We start from the raw sequence: 21134 nt of genomic DNA, 5'->3' as shown, positions 1-21134 counted from the left end.
AAGCAATTGACTTTGTGCCACTTAATCTCAAAGATCATCACTCTCAGCAGACACAGATGGAAGAGACTTGCGCGCTCCCTGTTTGCCCTGTAGACGCACACCTGGCCGGCACAGCTTTCCCTGATGGAGAAAAACAACAAGGAACAGCTCCCTCACAGCCGTGCAGCCCAGAGATCTGCAGGGCGCCATCAGCAGCCGGCTTCATAAGTGACCAGTTCTGCTGGGATGGAAACCAACCACCAAATCCTCGCTGACTTCAGTGGCAGCAGCAGCAGCGCCTGCGTCTGATCCCTAGGTCTGGGGCTGGGCTGGACAAAGGACACACATGGCACACCGCCCCTGAAGGATGTGACTTTGGAAACAACCACCTGCCACTGTCTCCTGTTGTTCTGCGGTAGGGTCACAGCAGCCTGAGGCACTGGGCAGCCCTCAATGCCACCTGAGACTGCAGATGACAGGCCCTGGCCTCCGAGACCAAACACAGGGGGGAAGTCACTCTCCAGATGGAGCTTGCAGATTGAAAAGGCTGCCGTGAGCAGCCATATCAAAGGGCAGACAAATGAGGCCCTCCTGCTCTTTAGCTGTGCCACGCAGCTACACAGCCCTGGGTAGACACTGCAGAGCACAGGGACAACAGAAAGCACAGAAAGAGGAACAAACCCAGCCAAGCACAGAGACTTGTCATGATTGCTGAACCCCAGACAACCCCAAGCGTGCCATCACCCACCAGTCCTTTTCTGTTGACAAAGAGCAGGTCCAGCGGGTGCCTTGCCTTGCTGGCCAGAGTCCTGCCAGGCTGTTTCCTCTCTGCTCTCCTGTACTGCCAGCAGATGTGCCCACCTTCTTCGATCCACTTGCAGAGCCTTGTACCTATTAGCCATGGCCACGTGGGAGGCAGGAGCAGTCCACAGAGGAGACGTGCCGGCTACACCGAGCAGGAACCAAAAGCCTCTATGTGCCCAGTAGAAAGCCTGTATCTCCACAGGATGTTTTGGCTGCCCTGCTCTTCACTGAGTTTTGGCTGGAAATGCAATTGCCCTTTCTTCCTCATCCAGAAATCCATGGTTGGGGAAAAAGCTAGCCAATGGACCGCATTCCAAAGGCAGTGTAGGTTGGAGCTGATAAATGGAGGAGATTGTTGCCAAATCCAAATCACACCAGAATGCCCTTTAGAGGGACTTTCCATTTTTAAGAAAGAATGGCCAATTCAGAAGGGAACGTAGAGCCTTATTCCATGGCTGACAAGGAAGGGAATCGTCCAGCAGGCTTGGGGGTGTATAGGACTTTTATTGTGAGTCCAGCTCCAAGCTGCCTTTGGAGGAAGTAATCCTGAAGTGGTCCTGGTCATCTCTTCTGCTTCCTCGATTGCTTCGCTGCAAGTTTCCTTCCTTTTCATTTGAAAAGCCCTTAGAGTTGGGATTTAGATGGCAGGGGCCCATGTGATCTGTAGAAGGAATAATAGAAGTACAAACAGTCATAGAAACAACAGCAGTATGAAACCAGCCCTACAGCCAATCAATTTCTCTGAAGTGTTTTGTCTCCAAAGACTGGTGACAAGTCTGGAGTCTAAAGGGAATCCAGGAAGCCAACTGTTCTGATCAGTGTGGCCAGACTAGCACACACACCTTCTCTGAGTCATTGGCTAGGTCCCAGCCATCTGCTGCTCCCAAAACAATCCCTGCTTTTGTCTTTACTGTAGAGGGAAGCTCAGGCAAAGCCCACCCACTGCCAGCTGCCCTCAAAGGCAAAAGGAATGCCCCAAGTGCTCCCTGCCTGCATCCAAGCGCCACAGTGGCTTCTGTAGGGAGTCCAAAATGTCTCTCCCAACACCAAAGGAGGAGGAACGTGTGTTACAGCCCATGCTGAGGCACACACACTATAATACACTGCTCGATTGGACAAGGAATGCACAGGACGTACTCAGCAGCTTCAGGCACCTCCTCAGCAGCCTGACAGCCAGCCCTCTCCCACAGCTCCAGCCTGGCTCTGCAGGGGCTTCCCGTGGCACCTCCCTCCTTCTGAGGGGAAGCTCTGGGCTTCCCTTTCTCTTTGGGCCTGCAGCGCCATTCCTGCCTTCCTCAAACCTGCGCTCTGGTAGCCTCTCACCAGACCGCTCCCTGAAGACACAAAAATCTCTCCAGCACTGTTTGCCAAGGGCCAGCTAAGAGACAATGCCACCCAGACAGACAGTGTCCAGAGAAACAGTGCCCATAAGGAGCCCAGAGGAGTCCAAAACAACACACAAACTTTCTTTTCACACTCTGTGCCTCTTGACTCTCTCTGGTTCTTATCTTTTCTTGCCCAGGCTGCATGATGGCAATTTAGTGCATCATCTCAAGCAGCCTGTTCTCCTGCTCCTTCTGTACCTCTGCCAGGAAATTTTCCCCTTGTGCCAGCGGCTGCTGTGCCTCCAGACGCTGCCCTTCCGACTCCTGGTGAAGGGAGGAAGACACTTCCACATGAAGTGCCAGCCAAGCTCCCCAAATAATCAGTGGAAGCTTCATGCCTCGCACCACCCCCCACCTGAAAAGTGCACGTCAGTAGTGACTTTGTGCCCTCCAGCAATGCTGTCCCAAGCAGAAATTCAAAAGCAGGATCAGCAGGTGCGAGGAAAAGGAGATGCCACCTTCCTTTCCTGCTCTGATGGCTGCCTGTTTCCTGGCTCCTCTCCCCCCAGGATTTCTACCTGTTCTCACAGGTTCAGTTCTCCAGGTGCTGAAGTGGTCCTTGTCGTCTCCTTTGCTTCCTGCATGACTTGGCTGCAGGGATGACAGCGATCAGGCTGTCAGAAGAGGCTTAAGAGAGGCTCCGCTGACTGGAGAAATGGATGCTGCCCAAAGGAGAAAAGGAACAAACCAAATTAAAAGAGACAAAGGAAAAAGGAACCATTCTTTTCCAAACTGACTTCCTAACAGGGTCAAGCTGGATTCCTCTAGCCCCCAGAAATACACAAACATAGGCGGCCTGAGGGCACCATCAGCACATGAGCCTTCATGTCCAGGGTGCTGCTAGCACAGGCAAACATGGCCCAGAACTGCACTAGTCCCTTCCTCAAGGTGTCATCACTTGCTGGCATTTTTGTCCTGACAGCACTGTGGGATTGCTGCTTGCTGTCCAAAGGTTTTGGTCCTTTCAGGAAACTCAACAGACTTATTCCAGCTCCTCTTTTCTACAGACATGGGCTATTTGAGTGTCCAAAGGAGATGTGGGGCATTGGGCAGTCCTCAAGAGACTCCCAAGGGCTCTGAAATTATTGACCGCACGTGTTGTTCTCAGGAGCGCTGGACACGCAGGTTTTCAGCAGCAAGCCAGGAGCAAGGACACAAGCAGCAGGGCACAGCTGGGCTGAGCTCTGGCTTGCAGGAAGAGCAGTGTCTGCCTTGGCATGCCCCCCGCTCCTGTGCTGGCTGGCATCTTCCTTCTCAGCAGGAACAGCCAAGGAAATGGCCTGGTCACCAGCTCCTTGTCTGCCACAAAACCTGGCAGCAAAGCCGCAGCAATTCTCATCTACTTGAGCGGGCCAGGCAGCACATGGGGCTGGCACAACTCCTGCTCAGCTGTCCCCGTCTGCCTGGCAGAAACCTCTAAGGCTGGGGCAGGAGGGACAAGCTGAGTGCCCTCGGATGCTCACAGTGAGCTCCCCCACAGCCCCTGCCTTCCCACGGACCAGTCTAGAACCGCTTGGTTCTAGACTGCTTTTGTTGTGTTCTTCAAGCCCTCGTCCCTGGCATTGCAATACTTCAGTTCCTTTGCTACCAGGTAAACATGAATACACCACCTGAGAACAAAAGAGGGTCACAGAAATGACCAGAAGCTGGGAGCTCTCCTCTGAGGAACGGCTGGGAGAGTTGTGCTTGTTTAGCCTGGAGAAGAGCAAGCCCCAAGGAGACCTTTCAATATTTGTAGGGCCTTCTAAGAAGGATGGGGACAAATCTTTTAGTAAGGCAAATTTTAAGGGGACAAGGGTGAATGGTTTTAAACTACAAGACACTCGATTGGCTCTAAGGAAGAAAGTGTTTACGAGGAGAGTGCTGAAACACTGGCACAGGCTGCCCAGAGAGCTGGGAGGAGCCCCAGGCCTGGCACCATTCAAGGTCAACTTGGATGGGAACCTGATCCACTTGAAGATGTCTTTGCCAGTGACTGGGGTTTTGGACTAGATGACCTTCACTGGTCCCTTCTAATCTCACCCAGTCTTGGATCCTGCTTGGTTTTCATTGGAAAAGCACCCAGAGTGGATATTACTATGTGCGGGGGCCCATCGGAAGCCCTGGAGTTTGGCCGAGGAACAAACCCTGACAGGGAACAGCTCTTTGGGCTGCAGCCGCTTTGCCTTGTACCTGCAGAAGTTCCTTGGCAGAGCCTCGCCTGTCCACATCCATCTGCAGGCAGCAGCCCAGAAATTCACACAAGCCAGAGGGCAGCCTGAGCTTGTGCAGGTCTGGTACGCCTTGCTTGCCTATCAGGTAGTTAGCCTGGAGCCAAAGGAAACATGAGACTCTACGTGATTCTTCCATACCCTTCAGTGCTCACCTAGACCCCATCTTTTAAGCTCCAGTCTGCAGTGGCAATTTCTTGCCTAGCAGATGCTTAGAGATGAGCCTTCCCTCCCAAAGGAAAAAAGGCTCCAGTGCAGCCCCAGCTCTTCCAAGCTGCAACAGGTCTTGCCTTGACAGCTGATGCCAGCCCCAAGGACGTTTTCAGAAGTGGGCCTTGGTGGAAGCACTTTAAGCTGTGGGCATGGGATTTTGTCTAATGGACACACAGGAGAAGGACACCGCTCTCTGAGCGTATTTGCACCTTACCCTCTCACTGGGTTCCCGAATATAAGGAGCCTCTCCTTTGGCCATTTCTATTCCCACGATGCCAAGGGACCAGATGTCCACTTTGGGGCCGTATGGCTCTCTTCTCACCACCTCGGGTGCCATCCAGCAAGTGGTCCCGACCATCGACCTCCGTTTACTCTGCTCAGGGCTGAGTGGAGCACAGAGGCCAAAATCGGCTGAGGAGAAAAACAAACACTGCTTCAAGTAGGGAACCAAGGAAAAGGCTTCCTCACTCTCCGTCTCAGAATGCAGTGCTGAATCGAGCTGGAAAAGCAGCTGGGCTCTCATTCCTCAGGGCTGCAGCCAAGGACATGGGCAATTGTCCACTTAGCAACCCCCCCCAGGATTCCCACCCTGGCTTTTCCTCAGGCACTGGAACATTTACACTGTAGCTCTCTCCCTTTGGAAGGAACACACACACAAACCAAAGTTACTCTTGCTACCTTCTTGCTCTCTAGACCACTCAGCCCCTTACAGCTGCGCCCTGGGCTCGCAGAGTGCTCCCTGCCCTCTCACCAGCGCCACTGCTGGGCACCCGGCAGCCGCTCAAAAGCAGCCCCACACCGCCTCCCCGGAGCGCTGCGCCTGACCCAGAACACCCACCCAGCTTGACGGAGCCATCCTGGCCCAGAAGGATGTTGTCACTTTTGATGTCTCTGTGGATCACCTGGTTGGCATGAAGGAAAGCCAGGCCTTGCAGGCACTGGGAGAGAAAAAAGAAACAGGAGGCCAAAAGTTAGCCTGATCTGATTTCATCACACCCAAAAGGACACTGCTCCTGAAGATTCACAGATCTCAAAGGAGCAGTGAGCGCTGGCAAGAGGAAGTGCTTGCTGCTGCAACACTAGGAGGAGAGCAGGATCTTTCCAAGGCAAGGCATATTAGCGCTTGAGAGGGAAACCTCAGTCCTTGCTCAAGACTGTCCCCTGCAAAGCCAGTCAGAATGATCCCTGCTGCACTGGATGCGCTCTCCCTGTCTGGAGGACAAGCAATGGTTTGCCAAAAGAGAAAAAGTTCCTCCCTTGGGTACCAAGGGGATCACTGTTGGGTGGGAGGCTGGAGGACAAGGGTTATAGGGCTTCCTCGACAGCAGACTTGGAAGGAGCTCATTTGTCAGTTTTCAGTAGCAAGCAGCATGGTGGGTGCCGTGCCATCCTTTGAAGTTGGGACTGTGACAGATGAGTCTCTCTTTGGCTTTGCCGCTGGTTTAAAACTTGGACACCAGCACCTTTGCACTTACAGGCAAAGAAGGCAATGCAGAAAGGGTTTGGGCAAAGGCTTGGAGAGGCAAAGTGCAGAACAGAAAATACAAATGAAAACGAGACAGGGAGTTCAGCAATGGTCTAGAAGAGTAAAGAACAGACTATAGTAAGGGCAGGGACACTGGCAGGCAGTTCACTCCCAATGCTCTTTCTTCTCCAAAGCATAAGAGCAACACAGAAAGAAAGCTCTGAACATGGAATCACTCGCTTTGCAGCGCTTTTGAGGGACGAGCCTGTCCAAGCCATCCCAAGCACAAGCAGGGCCCCTTACCTCCCGACACACTGTTGCTATGTGTCCTACAGCCATCCTTTTCATGCTGACCACATCAGCTAAGGAGCCTCCATCCATATACTCCAACACCACCAGGACATCCTCATTGACAAGGTAGCTGCAAGATGAAAGCAACAGCGTGGAGCTGAATGTGCACAGCTGAATTGCCGGATGAAGAAAAGACTGCAGCTGAGTTTTGTTTCCAGGTCACTGGTAAATGAAGACAGAATCAAATGAAGACACACTCCACCCAGGCTATCCAGTGCTTGCCATCTGTGCCGTCTGAATGAGGAAGGCACATCCGTGGAAAAGGAGGCGGCTTAGGTGACAAGCAGGGGAAAAGGCCAGTTTTGTGATGGCAAAGATTAATCTGGAAGCGGACACATCCCGGCAGCTGCTTCATCATCTTCATACACAAATTGCACCATTAAGTCCAGCAGCAAGGAGGCACAGTCTTCACAGCTTTTACTGTGAAGGGCAGGTGGGTGTGCAGCACTGCCAACAGCCTTTGGAAAACTTTGCAGAAAGGACAGTCACAAACAGGAAAAACAATTTCAAACCTGGCAAATTATGTTTCTCCTAGCCTAGTCTTTTGGCATGGAAAGGCAATGGAAACCAGTGGGAATGGCGCAAGGGAAATCCTTTCTGTGATGCTTTCTCGGCACTTCTCCTCGACACGTGGAAGAAATCACACCCCAAAAGAGCAAAACAACATGCAGCGAGTGAACATGCATGCTGCTGGCTTAGTAAGAGAGCCAGGTTTCTGAGATCGATCTTCAAGCTATTTCTGCCAGGAAGCATTCATGGGGACAAAATGCAATCTCCTCCCATGCCTTGTGCAGGACTAGATTGATGTTAATTGAAAGATCCATTTTCTGCCAGAATATTTACCTTTCTAGGTAGGTGACAATATTCGGGTTCTTATATTCTTTCATGACCAGGATTTCCTTCAACACATCCTCGCAGCCCTGGCACTGGAGATTAATTTGCTTTATGGCCACCTACAATGACATTGAAAAGCCATCAGGAGCGGACATGACGAGAGCCTCTTTCTCCGTGCACTCACGGGCCTGGATGCCTTGTCACCTCGGTAGAAATGGACGCTAAACCATCAACCACAAAGCGCTAACAGCACTCTCTGCACCTGCAGACTTCTCAAACAGACTTTGTTTATCACTACTATTATCATTCACACATCTTTTGCAAGCCAAAAGTAATTTTACTCCTGTGAAGGTAAATTGAAACCACTGGAAATACGTTAGCATTTCTAGGGGCTTTCACCAGCCTTTTGGAGATGGCTGCCATTCTTGACTGGGTGCCAAAGGAAACACACACCTACATGACAGGGACCATGATGTCCAAAAAAAAACTCCAAGGCGACTCAAAGTAAAGTTACAATCCTAGCACATCCTAACTTCTTCAGTTTGGGCTTCGCAACTCTGAAGAACAATCTTGGACATGGTTTACACTGTGGAATTATTGTCATTTGTAATTGTTTAGTGGCTTTAAGAATGAATAACCCTTTATGTGGTACCCTATGGATGCACGGCAGGTCATAAGCAGGGCTTCGGGCTTTCGGACGCCTCCTCCACCTCCCTCCAAGTGCAGTTCCTGAGCGCAGCACTGCAGGTGGATAATGAACTACCAGAAAGATGCAGTTGTATTTGCCGAGAGCCAAAAACAAGAATTAAGGACTATGAACTTATCGTCCCAAGGAGCAGCGGCACTCTCCAAGACACCATGTCTTCAACACAGGATCAACACAAGGTTGTATTATTTAAGGCTCTTCATCAATTTCTTCTCATTGATCTGCGCACATGTGTGTGTGTGTGTGTGTGTGTGTGTGTGTGTGTGTGTGTGTGTGAACTAGGTTCCCTAGGACTGAAAGGCAAAACTGTGCTCCAAACAAGATCTCTCCTTCTTTAGGACTTGCATTATATTTTCAAACTGAACCACGTGATGGAAAACAATGGGAAATCCTATCTGTGTCTGAACCTGGGCTTAAGAGGAGTTGGGCTGGAATGACGGCTCTTGCCATCTGCTAATCTATGCATGTTTATCCAGGAAGTCCAAGCCAGCGTGTCCTTCTCTGAAAGGCACCACCGCCATCCTTGCATTCATTCAGGTAGGGAGGGAGGACAAAGTCTGTCCCAAATGCATTTTGCAGCCTGCCTCTGGACAGGCTGCTTCTGTGGGACAGCCTTTGCAGCAAAGAATCAGGCGGCCCAAAGCTTTGGCCACGGATCACATCACAAGGGAAAGCACTCAAGGGCTGCAAAATCTGAATGGGCTGTTGGCACTTACCGCTTGTCCTGTGGCAGCGTTGAAGGCCTTATAAACGGTTCCAAACCCCCTGGAAACAGAACAGTGGCAAGAACAGAGAAGTTGGTCAGTGCTGAGAAGCAAAAGGCAGCCCAGGCAGGAGCTCTCTGCTGCCTGCAGTGTCTCAAAACCACCGGGCTTTGTCTACTCTTCAGCCAAAGGCACAGCAGCCCAGCAGCCCTCTGCCACGCAGAGTGTCCAAGGGAAAAGCTGGGTGCAACCGGAAGAGAAAGGGCTGCTACAAATCTCAAATGTACACACTAGACTGTGCATGCGGGTCTTTTCTTCGCCTTTTCCTTCTGGCATCTGTGCCTGTGGCGTGCCTTTCCAGGCAATGAAACATACAGTCCTGCTGGGCCTTCTCACCACTCTCTTTTCATCCTACCTGCCAAACTCAGGCAACTCCACACAGCCTTCCTTATTTTCCTGACCACAGAATGTTGTTTTCAGCAAAATACTACTAAGAAATGCTACTGACAGCTGCTATCTGACAGCTATCAGGTGGGACACTGCTCTCTCAGGTTCTTCTTCCTTCATGAGTGTGGCCAAATTACTTTGAATCATACAAAACCATGTCTCCTGGGAAAATAGGCAAACTGGTGCCACGTGTTTGAGGGACAGGAAGGCTTCCAGGTCCTGCTCCTTGAGGCAGGCAAGATGTCGTCAGCATCCAGTGATCTTTCATGATGCCTTGTACTGCCTCAGCACTGAGACAGGGACAGACTAAAGCCAGGGGCTGAAGATGCTTGCAGCTTGCCTGACTTCCCACATGATATTGCAGCACCAAAATACCTGGCCCATGGTTCTGTAGAAGTAAGCGTGCACTCACCCACTGCCAATAGGTCTCCATCCAGTGTACTTCTTCTCTGGATCTCCCACACTCACCTCACGCCCTGAAAAACAAAATGCAAGAAGCACACTTCAAAACAGAGATCCTGACTTCCAGGAGATCTGAAACCCAGCTTCACTCACATCAACAAGAACAACAACAGCAGCCCCAGCGAGACAGGCAGCTCTGCAGCACACCTGGCCTGCACAGAGCCTGATTCTCCACACTCCATTGAAGGGTTGCCTTGAGAGGAAACTAAGCCCATGGGAAAAGCATCAGAGCAGACAGAGACCAGAAAAGGACAGGCACCAAGGCAAGTGGTTGTCATCCAGAAACAGGAAGGAGGGCTGGAAAATCAGGACACTTCATTTTCTTGGGAAGAAACACTCTCTTGTGAGATTCAACAAAAGCTTTCATACTTCCAAAGTTTCAATGCACCCTCAGATCTGGGATGAATTTTTATCAATTTTTTTCTGCTGTTTTTTCCAGAGCAGAAAGAATATTGCAAAGTGAATTCTGGCAGAGGAGGGCACCTTCTCTACCTCTCAGCAGTTTGCCTAAAGAATGCCTTGACATTTTTAGAGAGAAGCAGCTCATGCTATAACCAAGAACAATGGCTCTAAGAATTAGGACCCTCTTCATTGATGAGGAGGCTAAGTTCTGAAGATGACTTTGCCCATTCCCCATTTAGTGAAGAACTACAAGTCCTTGTCTTCAGCCTGGCGTGCAGCAGTCACTGGCACTGGACTCAGCCCCTTGGACACCACCCACGTGCCCCATCTTCCCAAGTGGGCACAGCCCAGACGGGGAACAAGGACAGCGCCGCTCCTCAGGCGCTGCCGTGACACAGACACCTGCACAAATGAGATGCTGATCCTTTCATCAGTCCAGGCAAAGCTGCAGCAACGGGACGGCAGCTGCAACCTCACAGCTAAGGAAGGCTCCAGCCTCTGCAGTCACACCAGCTGTCAGTGGCAGGGCAGGTATGACAAAAAGCTCGGCAAAGCCCACAAATGGCCACTGACAGCCACTGTGAAGAAGCCAGAGCCAGACTGAGCCCCGTTACAAGCTGCTGACCTCACTCAAGACAGAACATGATTGTCTTTGACTTCAGACCCACGGAGCAGTAGATCAATCCACCTTTTGTCCCAACAGCTGGTGGCAGACGCTGAGTAAACCGGGCTCTGTTCTGTACCTGACCGCTTATTCTCTGCACTGCACTGGCAGCTATTACCAGTGGCAAGAAGCAACTCAGTTGTACTGCAGAATCAGCAAGGCCTTGGTGTGCTTTCCTAGAGTACGATCTGTGCAGGGATTGAGGCCAATGCTTAGTATTCCAGGAGTATTTACCAGCGGGCAGTAGCAGTACAGCGTGCCTGGTACCAGAGGAACATGCAGCAGAGGCTTCCTTCTTTGATGCATCTTCCTAAGCATACAACTAAGATATCAAAGAGGGACTGTAAAAAGAGTATCCTGTTTTGCTTCTTTTGGGGCACTTTGAAAAGAACTCTTCCTCTCTGATTCCTCAAGATTCTTCTAAGAATATAATTTTTTAACTTTTAGGGCGTACTGAAAAGACCTCTTCCTCTCTTAATTGTGCTGTCACCTGATGTTCATTTCAAGGAGGCCAGGCTAACCAAAATGGAGGATTCTTATCAAAACCAACTGTAGAAGGAATAGGAGAAGTACTAAGAGTCATAAAAACAACACCAGCATTAAACAAGCCGCACAGCCAATCAAATTCACTGATGTATTCTGTCTCCAAAGGCTGGTGACAAGTCAGGAGTCTAAAGGGAATCTAGGAAGCCAACTGTTCTGATCCGTTTGGCCAGACTAGCACACACATGTTCACCCGGTCACTGCATAGGTTGCAGGCTACTGCGGCTCAGGACACAATCCCTGCTTTTGTCTTTATTGCACAGGGAAGCTCAGGCAAAGCCCACCCACGCCCAGCTGCCCTCAAAGGCAAAAGGAACGCCCCAAATGCTCCCTGGCTGCCTCCGAGCACAACAATGGCTTCTGTAGGGAGTCCAAAAGGTCTGTCTGACACCAAAGCGAGGAAGAACATGTGCTACAGCTCATGCTGAGGCACACACTATAATGCGCTGCTCGATGGCACAAGAAATCCCCAGGACGTACTCAGCAGCTTCAGGAACTGCTTCTCTTTCTCCCGGCTTGAGAGGGCCGAACTGCTCACGCTCGGGTTTTCGGGCTGCGGAGAGGAGGCTTCTTCGGAGGATGCTGCTGCAGCGGCAGCTTTGATGGCAGATCCTGCGTCCATCTGGAACAAGAAATTTGTGTGTGTCAGAAAGGTGCCTGGCAGAGATGCCCCAGACAGAGCATTTCAAAGGCAAGCCCTTAGGAACAGCACTGGTGCTGTTAGGCTGCAAGCTGAGCTGCCAACTCTTCCACCTCCAGTCAAACCCAAACGAGCAGTCAGAGACCACAGCTTGTCACAGTCAGCCGTAGTAGAGACTGCAAAAGGGAAAGAACAACTTCACACTTCACCCCGTTCTGAGGACTGCATTCACCATGGACAGGGACAACTTGTTCAGAATCTGTGTGGGTCACCATGCTCGCCTGAGCAAACCCCTCAAAAAACAAAGCGAGCACTAAGAGGCCAGCAGAAATACATTCAGAGGATTGCTGGCCCACCGGCCAAAGCACTAGCCCTGCTGCCCAGGGCAGCAGCTGAGATTCAGCGGCCCAGTAAGTGTCCTTCTGACCAGCTGCCATGGAGACCACAGAGCATGGCCGTCAGAGACTTTGCCCCCATCCACCTGCTGCTCTGCAGGGGAAAGGCAGCAAGGGCAGAGACCACTTGTTGCACGACTGCAGTGCCTCCTGCTCTTTCACTCACCTGCTTTTCTTCAGCTGGGCTGTACTGCAGCAGGACCTTATGCATCCTTTCCATTTCTTCTTTGTGCCTCTTCTCCATGGCCTTCATCTTCCTCTGAGCGTCCTGCAGCTCTGCCTGCAGCTTGATATTCTGTCAAGAGGAATCTTACTGGCATCTGCAATCTCACTGCAAAAGTTTCCTCTTTTGCAGTCTCAAAAGCACTTGTGTTCAGCCACTTCCTTCTGCTTCTCTACCCAGCTCTAACCCTTCCATCCTAGCTCTTCTGCCTGCTGCTCAGCACTGGAGCCTGCCAGGCTCTGTGCTTCCAGTGCCTGCAGTAGTCCTTGCTTCCCCTTTCCTGACATCTCCAGTTCATGCCCCCATCCCTGTCCTTCCCTCTGCTACCTGGCTAGTCAGGCTCACCTGCCCTTTCTTCAGCTTGTTCAGCTCCTGCCTCAGCTGGCACATGTTATCACACAGAGCAGCATTCTGGCACTGGAGCTGCACAGAAACAAAGAGAAGACGGCTTTAAATGTCCCACACATCACTTGTGTGGCAACCAAGACTGACGTGCTGACGCTTTCCAAAAGCAGTTTGTTCTCTTTCTTGTATTTACCAAGGGCCAGCTAAGAGACAATGCCACCCAGACAGACAGTGTCCAGAGAAACAGTGCTCATAAGGAGCCCAGAGGAGTCCAAAACAACACACAAGCTCTCTTTTCACACTCTGTGCCTCTTGACTGTCTCTGGTTCTTATCTTTCCTCATCCAGGCTGCATGATGGCAATTTACTGCTTCATCTCAAGCAGCCTGTTCTGTCCCCTCTGTACCTCTGTCAGGGCTTTTTCCAGCTGCTCCATCTTCTTCTGCGCCTCCAACCTCTGTAGTTCCAGCTGTTGTCTCGCCTGATGAGGGGAAGACACACTTCCAGATGAAGTCCCAGCAATGCTCCCCAAAGAAAAGAAATAGAAGCTCCATGCCTCCAACAACCCCCGTACCTGAAGAGTGCACACTAGTGACTTTGTGCCCTCCAGCACTCCTGCCCTAACAAGAAACCTAGGAGGAGGCCCAACGTGTGTAAGGAAAGGAGAGGTCACCTTCCTTCCCTGCTCTGATGGCTGCCTGTTTCCTGGCCCCCCTCTCTTCAGGATTTCTGTCTGTTCTCAGAGACTCTGTTCTCAAATTCCCCCTGCCCTTTGATCAAGGAAAAGCTGCAGATGGACTGCAGGACGAGGACGAGGCCAGCACCTCGATGACCCAGTCACAAGACAGGCCACCAGCTGAAATACCAGCAACACGGGGCCTGTTGCAACTGCTTCAGGCTCAAAGGGAAGACTTCTGTCCACTGTGGAAGGACAGAAAGCAAGGAAGCCACTTGCTGGCACTGCACTTGGCAGCAAGGTCAGCAGCAGTCTGCTGCATGGCACGAGGCTGTGGGGAAGACGCTGCCCCTTCGCTGCCATGCTTTGGGTGGCGACCACCCAGCCTCCTGGGGAACTTGGCTTCTGCCCGTGCTCAACCTGTGGCTGCATATACTGTCCCAGCATTGTCCTCTGGGTCTTCACAGGCCTTCAAGTAGGAGCCCTTGAAGCCCTCTGCTGCCCGGCCCAGCAACGTGTAGCCTACAGCAGATGCTTGCCACCATGTCACAGACTCAGGCTGCTCTTCTGCTAAGCCAGCCCTCCAAACTTGCCTGAAAACTTCCGGGATGTATTGTTTCTTACCAGTTTTTGCATGATCTTTCTTTCCTTCGCTTTCTCAGCAGATTGCCAGAGTCTCACAGCCTTGCTGCACTGCTCTTCTGCCCAGCGGAGCTGTTGAGCCATGTCTTCACATTGCTGCTTGCTGAGAGATCTTACAGCCAGCAGCTCACGATGAAGGCCCCTCACATCCTCTGCAAACATGACACACGGCAACAGTCAGAGACTACACAAGCAGAGGAATCTGCTGACCTTAAGCCCTTTCAGTTTCAGGCCAGGAGGAACCTGCCCTCAGCTCCTTCACTCCTCAGAAGCCCTGCAGACAGAGCTGGCTTCGCAGCAGCTGCACTAGGCAGGGCGATCCCCAGAAACAAAGCGCACGAGGCTCTCACCCAGTATCGCCTCCTTGGCCTGCGTGGCTGTGCGCACTTGGGCTTCCACACGGCTCCTGGCTATCTCCAGCTCTGATACGTGCTGCTGAGCCTCCAGCAGGCTGCTTTGCAGCCTCTCCTTCTCTGACCTACAAGTTGTGAAGACAAAGAGCAATTGTTCCTGGCACACAGGGGCAGTTTCTCCAGTATGATGTGCCTTAAGAACCCTACACCTTAGTATGGAAAACAGCTTGCATGGAAACTCAGGTACAGCAGGACAATTTTACCACTTCAAATAGCAAAGCAAGCCCCTCCAGGTGACTGGGCAGCCTTTCCTCATGATCTAGCCCAGCACAGAAAGCCCAGCTGAGTTTGAGCTCAGCGGACAAAGCTCAGATTGCCGTTGCCTGACTTATCACACACGGGTGGCTGTGCCCACAAAGTCTCTGCAAACGAGCAAAAGCCCAGCCTCTGCTCACAGCCCTCAGCTCATCAGCACTTCCAAGTCCCTCTGCAGGGGGACAGAACAGTGTTCTCCTGGCCGACCCGTCAATGTTTCATGCTATCCACGGTGTACCTATAGGTACTTTGTTTGCCAGGCACTCTCTAAGTAAAAGGGACTGAAGGAATTCACCAAACGACATTATTGGAGTGAAACCTCCAGCTTCTAGCAACATGAGTAGGAAACCAGAACCAGGTTTTTATCTGAACAAGAACTATATAGGAAAGGGAGAGATGGACAGGTATCCTGCCATTTAAATCATTGGAAGTTTGTGAACAAGAACACTTGCTACCTTTATTTATGGTAATTAAGCTGGTAGTGCCCAAATGACTTGGCACTCTTTAAAAAGGAAGAGGGACCAGCCAAAGGGACCTTGACCGAGGTTACAGAGGTGGGGGGACAAGTGGGCAAGTATCAGTGCTCAGCAAGAATCCCTAGAGACTGTTGAGAAGTCACAAGACCTTTCCCTGCTGCTGCTGCTGCTGCTGCTAATAAGCTATTCTAGGTCCTGCATCATACTCCACAAGAGTGAGCTCTGAAGAGTCTCAAGATTTTTTTTCAGCATGACCTTCCATCTTCAGCTGAAGCATCAGCACCCTACTCACAACATTCCCATGTAAGAGCCTTGAATTCTGAAAATCCCATGTCAAACTACTTGGCAAAGAAAAAATAATGTTTAGATGCACCGAAGGAGAAAGCAAAACCAGAGGGAAACTTCTGGTTTCAGGAAACATCTGCATGGTTTCCTTGGTACTCAATTCAGTGCCAAGTTGGTTTGCTTTGCACTTTTCACAGGAATGTGCAAGAGGTCCCAAGCAGGCACCCAGAAGAGCTTGGAGAGCTTGATTTGGCAGAAAAATAACATTCAGATCACAGTATCCTTTACTTTTTTCTCATGTCTCTTTGCCTCCCTGTCTGAGAAACATCAGGAGAGCACACAGGAGGCAGTAAATCCTGACATAATGCTCACCACCTTTGTAATTCCAGACCTTCAATCATGTCCCCTCCCTGCCTTTACCTGGCCTCTGCCAGCTGCTCTGAAACGCCTCGTAGGTCCCGCTCCGTGGCTGCCAGTCGGGCTTCCAGGGCAGCGTTCTCTTGCGCCAGCACCGCCTTCTCTCTGCACACCTGGGACAGTGCGTGCCCTTGGCGAGAGAACTCCTGGAGCAGCTTCTCCAGACCCCTGTGGGCTGGCCGCTGCGGGCGGCAAACCTGCAAGTGGGGGGCACCATTTTTCAAGAGGAACAACAACAACAACAACACAGTCTCGCTCTTAGCTTGCTGCCAGAAGCAGCATTCAGGGGGGCCTGGCTAGGACCAATCCCTCTCCCACAGGTGCTGCCTAGGATTAAGGTGAGCGTACCTTTGGCGCTGCCAGAGGAACTGCTTCCTTCAGCAGATCCCTCTGAGGCTGTGATTCCTCCGCTGTCTGTGCCGCCACTTCAAACGCCCTCTCTAGTGAGGAGTGGTGCTTTCCCTCAAATGCAGACAACTGCTTCCACCTACAACAAGGGGACGGACAAACAAGCCTTTAATTGCAACACAGTCTCCTTGCAAAACCAGCACTGTACATGCTCTCTGAGGCACTTGTTCTGCTGCATGATTGTCTTTCCAGGTCAATGCTTTTCTTTCCTTAAGCTCAGCCTGAACCTCCCTTGTTTTAACTCTCATCTAGTTCAGAATGCTTTTAGTCAAGGTTTGAGAAGTGAGTCCCAGGAGGCAGCTATGCTCTAGGTCAGTCGGCAGCCAGACCTGCCCTGGGCTGCCTTCTCCTGGCTGTGCTGAGCAAGTCAAACTATGAGAAAGCCAAATTTGTTCTTCGACCCTGGGCCTCCAAAAGCCCAGCAACGCCCACCCCTGCTCAGAGAAAGCGAGAAAGCTTAACACATACCTGAACTCCTGAGCGCCGCGCACTCTATCCGTGCTCTCCTGCCGCTCCGCCTTTCCTGCCTGGACCGAGGAGTCCTGACTGGCGAGGACCTCTCCTTGAGGGACCTGCAAGGAATGGGCAGGGAAAAACCACAAAGCAGCAATAAGGAGCAGGGAAGTTGGCTCCTGAGAGCTGGCAGAAGCAGCAAGCAGAGACACAGCTCATGTGAAGGCAAGATCTGTTGTGTGTGGGGCTGTTGAGGTGGTGTTTAGGTGGTGTTTATGTCCCAACTAACCCTTGAGTTGCTCTGGAAGTGTCTGAGTAGAAGCAGGGAATACTTCCCTGCTCAGCTCTGATCAGCTGGCTTCCCCTCAGGATTTCAGGCCTTGGAGAGCAGCCAATAGGAACTGCATTCCAGCCCTTCACAGACAGACCTTGTCTCTGCCATGCAGAGCAGCTCAGGATTCTTCTCAACAAACTTGGCTCATGTCACAGTTAAGGGTGTAGTCGAAGCAGTGACTGTAGCTACCTAGACAGGGCATGGAGAGGGGTAGGTCCCTGCAGGCAACAGTGGCTCCTCCGTACCCCACAAGGCGGTGAACTGCGCCTTGGGCCCTCTCCCTCTGCTGACAACAGGGAGCCTGCACAGGCTCTGTGCACAAAGGGGCTGACTTTTGCACCAGTAGCACTAAGGGACATCCTGCTACCGCTTATCTCAAAGCAAGGGAAGTTCCCAGTCCCTGTGAGAATGCCAGGAAAATGGTGCCTGCATGGGAAAGTTCAGATCCCATTTCCCACGGGTCAGTGGCTGGGCTGAAGAGCTAGGTCATGGCAGGACTCCAGCCCACAGCATCTTCAGCCACAAAGGGCAAGTGCTGCCTGCTCACAACCTTGCAGCTCTGCACTGCACCAAAGCTTTGCACTGAACCAACCAAAGCTGCCACTCCTTGGTGCAGGATGCTCAGGCCCTGCACTGACGACACGTGGAGGTTTGTTGTCCTTTGACAGGACACCTCCCCTTTAGCCTCCAGAGGAAGAGAGCGAGCCAGAGGAGGTGCTCTGCAGACAGGCAGCAGCGTGAGGGACAGGGAGTAACCTGTCATTTAGAACCTTATTTCTCCTGAGCTCTATCCTCAGCTCTCTTCAGCAGAAGTCATGAATTTGGAGACAAGTGGGATGCTCAGTCATCCAAACTCAATTCAAGTGCACTAATGAGACTAATGTTTGGACGGGATTGCATATGCTTCTGAAGGAGATGTTTCAGCCTGCCTACAATCAGCATGCAGCCTCCTGTCTGCAAAGCTTGACTTTCATTAATTATAACCTCTTCCGTGGAAAAGGAGGAAACGGATGGAATCCTTTTGGTAGTGTTCATGCACACATCGACTTAGTGGACTTTCTGCTGGCACTCTACTGCAACAGGCCAAGGCCACAGCTTTCTCCACAATCCTCAGACACCAGGAATGTCAAGGGTGCCCATCCCACTCACCAAAACGTGCACTCGATTCCTTCCACGTCTGAGGCGACCTGCCGGGGACAAGGTAAAATGAACCAGGTGCTGTTAGAAATCTGTTTGTGCTGAGGAATCCCACAGAACAAGTCCACCCAAGCAGAGAGCATTTTCCTTTCGCAACCAATCCCTCCAGGAGCAACACTTCTTTAGCACAGCAAGCGAGACTGCAGGCCAATACCCTAGGCTGTGTCTACCTTTTGCTCGGCTTTGCCACTAAGGACCTAGAAACTTGGCTGAGAAGATGCAAATTGTTCCTTAGCAGTCAGTGCCTACATTGAAGCTCATTGTGCAGCCTGCAGCTAAAGCAGCTTTTTTCTCCTCTCTTTTCTGGATTTGCTCTTTCTTTTTGTAAATTGCATGCAGCATGTCCCACACGCTTGCTGTAAACAATTCCCCACAAAAGCTCCCACCAAGCCCCTCTTAGCGCTTGCACTTCTGTTGGGACACAGCACAGGCCCAGCTCCGGGGTTCAGGAGCACACACAAACTGCTCGGCACTTTGCCCTTCAGCGCAAAGCCAGTCGCTCTGGTAGCACACACAGGGGGCCCACTTAGACAGGCACGTCCTTGAAGGATGGTATGCAGAAAAAAGATGCTTTTCCTCAGCTCTGGAGAGAACCAAACAGTTTCTAGAAGGACACCTGCAAAGCTCCCCCAGTCTGCATTTGGGAGGTTCCCACACCCTGCTGGGCAAGAGATACCCCCTTTTTAGGTGAAGCTGTTGACAGGAGCTTTACCAAACACATGGCATCTTTATGCCATTTTTGTTTCAACGTGCTGCCCCAAGGAAAAACTTCTATTTACCAGTCAAACGATGAAAAGCTTTCCGAGAAGCCGCCAATGAAAAGGCGCTGCTGACTGCTCTACGGACTCGCTCCATGGTTTGAGCAGTGCTGCTCGAGTCCGTAGGCCAGGAAAAAAAATAGAAAAAACCCCCCTCTTGCACAAGTCCCCAGACTGTGCAAGGAAAAAGGGGAGCAACAGGACACTTGCACGACTCTACGGACTGTGCAAGAAAATACAGAAGCAAAAGGACACCCGCTGTAATCTGAGAACAGCACAGTCGAGGTGATCCTCCTGCCACGAGCGTGCCAAGGGCTGCTCTGGACGCTGAGGCCTTGCGGGCACCAGGAAACCTCCTGCTGACAGCGCTGTGACGTGGCAGCCCTCTGCTGACATCACAATAGCAGCTGCTCTGGGTTGGTCTGTGAATTCATGCATGGCAACCCAACCTTCTCAGCAGCTAAGACAGAAGAAAAGCCCGGAAAGTTCTCCTCTGCCCCAAAGCAGCACAAAACCCCCTTGCAGTCCAAAACCCACAGCTCAAAGGAACCAAGAGTAACACAAAACAGGCACCAAGCCCATACACCCTGTACACCAAGCTGAACACTGAGAGACAACCAGGATGTGAGGAAACCAAAGGCCACGCGCCCTTTTGGCCAGCAGTGCTTCTGACTAAAGCCAGTTTTAAATTTGCTTTTAAATTCTGTGGGTGAAATCGTGCTTTGCTAATATCCCGGAGAGTTCCCTACGTTGGAATGCCTGCCATTCCTGCCTATTTACTGCATGGCTGACATCAACCAGCAAATTGTAGGGCTCGCTGAAGGAAGAATTACACCTAAGTGGGGAGAAAAAGCCAAGTAACCAACCTGCTGCACACACAGCACACTGCTGCTGCACAATCACAGCACCTCAAAGAAGCCTTTGGGGCCTGTGACTCACTTCTGGCAGCTTTCTTGGGCACACATCTGGGAGTCACAGAGATCTGACTCTAATGGACACACAGAAAGAAGGAACAGGAAATCAAATCCCAATGCGGGACACCGGAGAAGCTGGTGGGGGGAGGAAACCAATGTGGCAAAATGGGCAAGTCCCACCGAAAAAGGAGGAGACCCTGAGGCAGAGACCAAATAGCTCAGCTGGTGGGCACACCTTAGGAAGGCAGGCTCAGGAAAACAGAGCAACCACAAGCCTTCCAAAGTTCAGAAGCTTCCTTCCAGGCTGCATATTGTCCTGATGCAAATTCCCTCTGTGTGTCAGACTGGAAGTCAGGACAATGCTCAAGAAATTATTGATTAGATAACGAATGCCTTTGCATCTACAGACACCACATTTGCACCGTCCTAGTGTCCTAATCCCAAAGCTTTAAAATGTTGGTGGGTGACCCTCATTTCCTCAGGGCTGGAGATCAGGGAGTAGTTTCAAGCATGCACTTCTTACAAAACAGTCCACAGAGCTATGCATACCGTTTTCTGCCCACCATTCACAAAACACTGCTGTTTCCTCAAATGAAAGCACCGAAAGCTCTGGCAGCCTGCCCCCATCCCAAGAGTTTCCAACCAATTTTTTCTTCTACTTTCTACGTCCTACGTCTTAGCAAAAGTGCTTTCTGCCAGCACAGTGAACTGGAGACAGACCATTTGTTCACGTGCAACAGCACGGGTTGGTGCTCCAGCCTGAGAGCTGGAACACAGGAGCTTGGGCAACTGAGCTTTGAGATGCAACAGAGCCAGAGAACGAAGCTGGGGGTGACTGCTTGGGGAGGAAAGTGGCCCAGCAATGGTACTGCACACAAGCTGTGGAGGAGGCACTCACTATCAGCATGACAGCCCTCATAATAGCACACAAACCCCCGTAGTTTTACACATGTATTGGACGCTGGTTGCTCTGCATGTATGTCTATACTGCTGCCTTTATAACCTTTTGGAAGCAGTCAGAGCTAGCAGGATTCACCCAGCATCAGGAGCCGATGCAGCCTGGGAACCCGCTGATTTATGGAGGCTTCTGGCTTCCCAGGTGAAGCCAAGGCAAGCCCTGCTGCTGCTGCTGCTG

At 51.4% G+C, this 21134-nt stretch overlaps 1 protein-coding gene across 3 annotated transcripts; it reads right to left on the bottom strand.

Annotated features, from left to right (window-relative positions):
• Positions 1-1267: 1267 nt before the first annotated feature.
• On the bottom strand, positions 1268-19440 carry LOC128781679 (uncharacterized). Of its 3 annotated transcripts, XR_008428451.1 has the most exons (20): positions 19107-19439; positions 18280-18317; positions 16812-16915; positions 16284-16422; positions 15939-16132; positions 14440-14567; positions 14072-14241; positions 13178-13252; positions 12773-12850; positions 12371-12499; positions 11650-11791; positions 9511-9574; positions 8664-8712; positions 7251-7360; positions 6360-6477; positions 5430-5529; positions 4806-5002; positions 4341-4475; positions 2687-2830; positions 1268-1444 (listed from the first exon to the last, which is right to left on the bottom strand). XR_008428451.1 is itself a non-coding variant. In XM_053931472.1 (19 exons), the coding sequence occupies exons 1-19, from the start codon at positions 19180-19182 to the stop codon at positions 1421-1423; spliced, it is 2070 nt and encodes a 689-aa protein (XP_053787447.1). In that variant the 5' UTR covers positions 19183-19440; the 3' UTR covers positions 1268-1420. The 3 variants fall into 3 exon arrangements, 1 of the variants encoding a protein (XP_053787447.1); XM_053931472.1 differs by lacking the exon at positions 2687-2830 and having other exon boundaries at positions 19107-19440; XR_008428452.1 differs by lacking the exons at positions 15939-16132; positions 16284-16422.
• Between the last annotated feature and the right edge of the window lie 1694 nt (positions 19441-21134).

Source organism: Vidua chalybeata, chromosome Z (genome assembly GCF_026979565.1).
Source record: "Vidua chalybeata isolate OUT-0048 chromosome Z, bVidCha1 merged haplotype, whole genome shotgun sequence".
NCBI classification, from domain to species: Eukaryota; Metazoa; Chordata; class Aves; order Passeriformes; family Viduidae; genus Vidua; species Vidua chalybeata.
The sequence above is the reverse complement of the archived record's forward strand: the minus strand, read 5'-3'. Positions and strand labels throughout refer to the sequence as shown.

Excerpts from the sequence above, each read along its gene's own strand:
- LOC128781679 (XM_053931472.1), bottom strand. The coding sequence starts at position 19,182 with ATGGAGCGAGTCCGTAGAGCAGTCAGCAGCGCCTTTTCATTGGCGGCT. Across the intron at positions 5,003-5,429 it reads GGATGGCTCCGTCAAGCTGG|CCGATTTTGGCCTCTGTGCT; the intron begins GTGGGTGTTCTG and ends TTTTCTCCTCAG. Across the intron at positions 1,445-4,340 it reads CTGCCAAGGAACTTCTGCAG|ATCACATGGGCCCCTGCCAT; the intron begins GTACAAGGCAAA and ends TTCCTTCTACAG.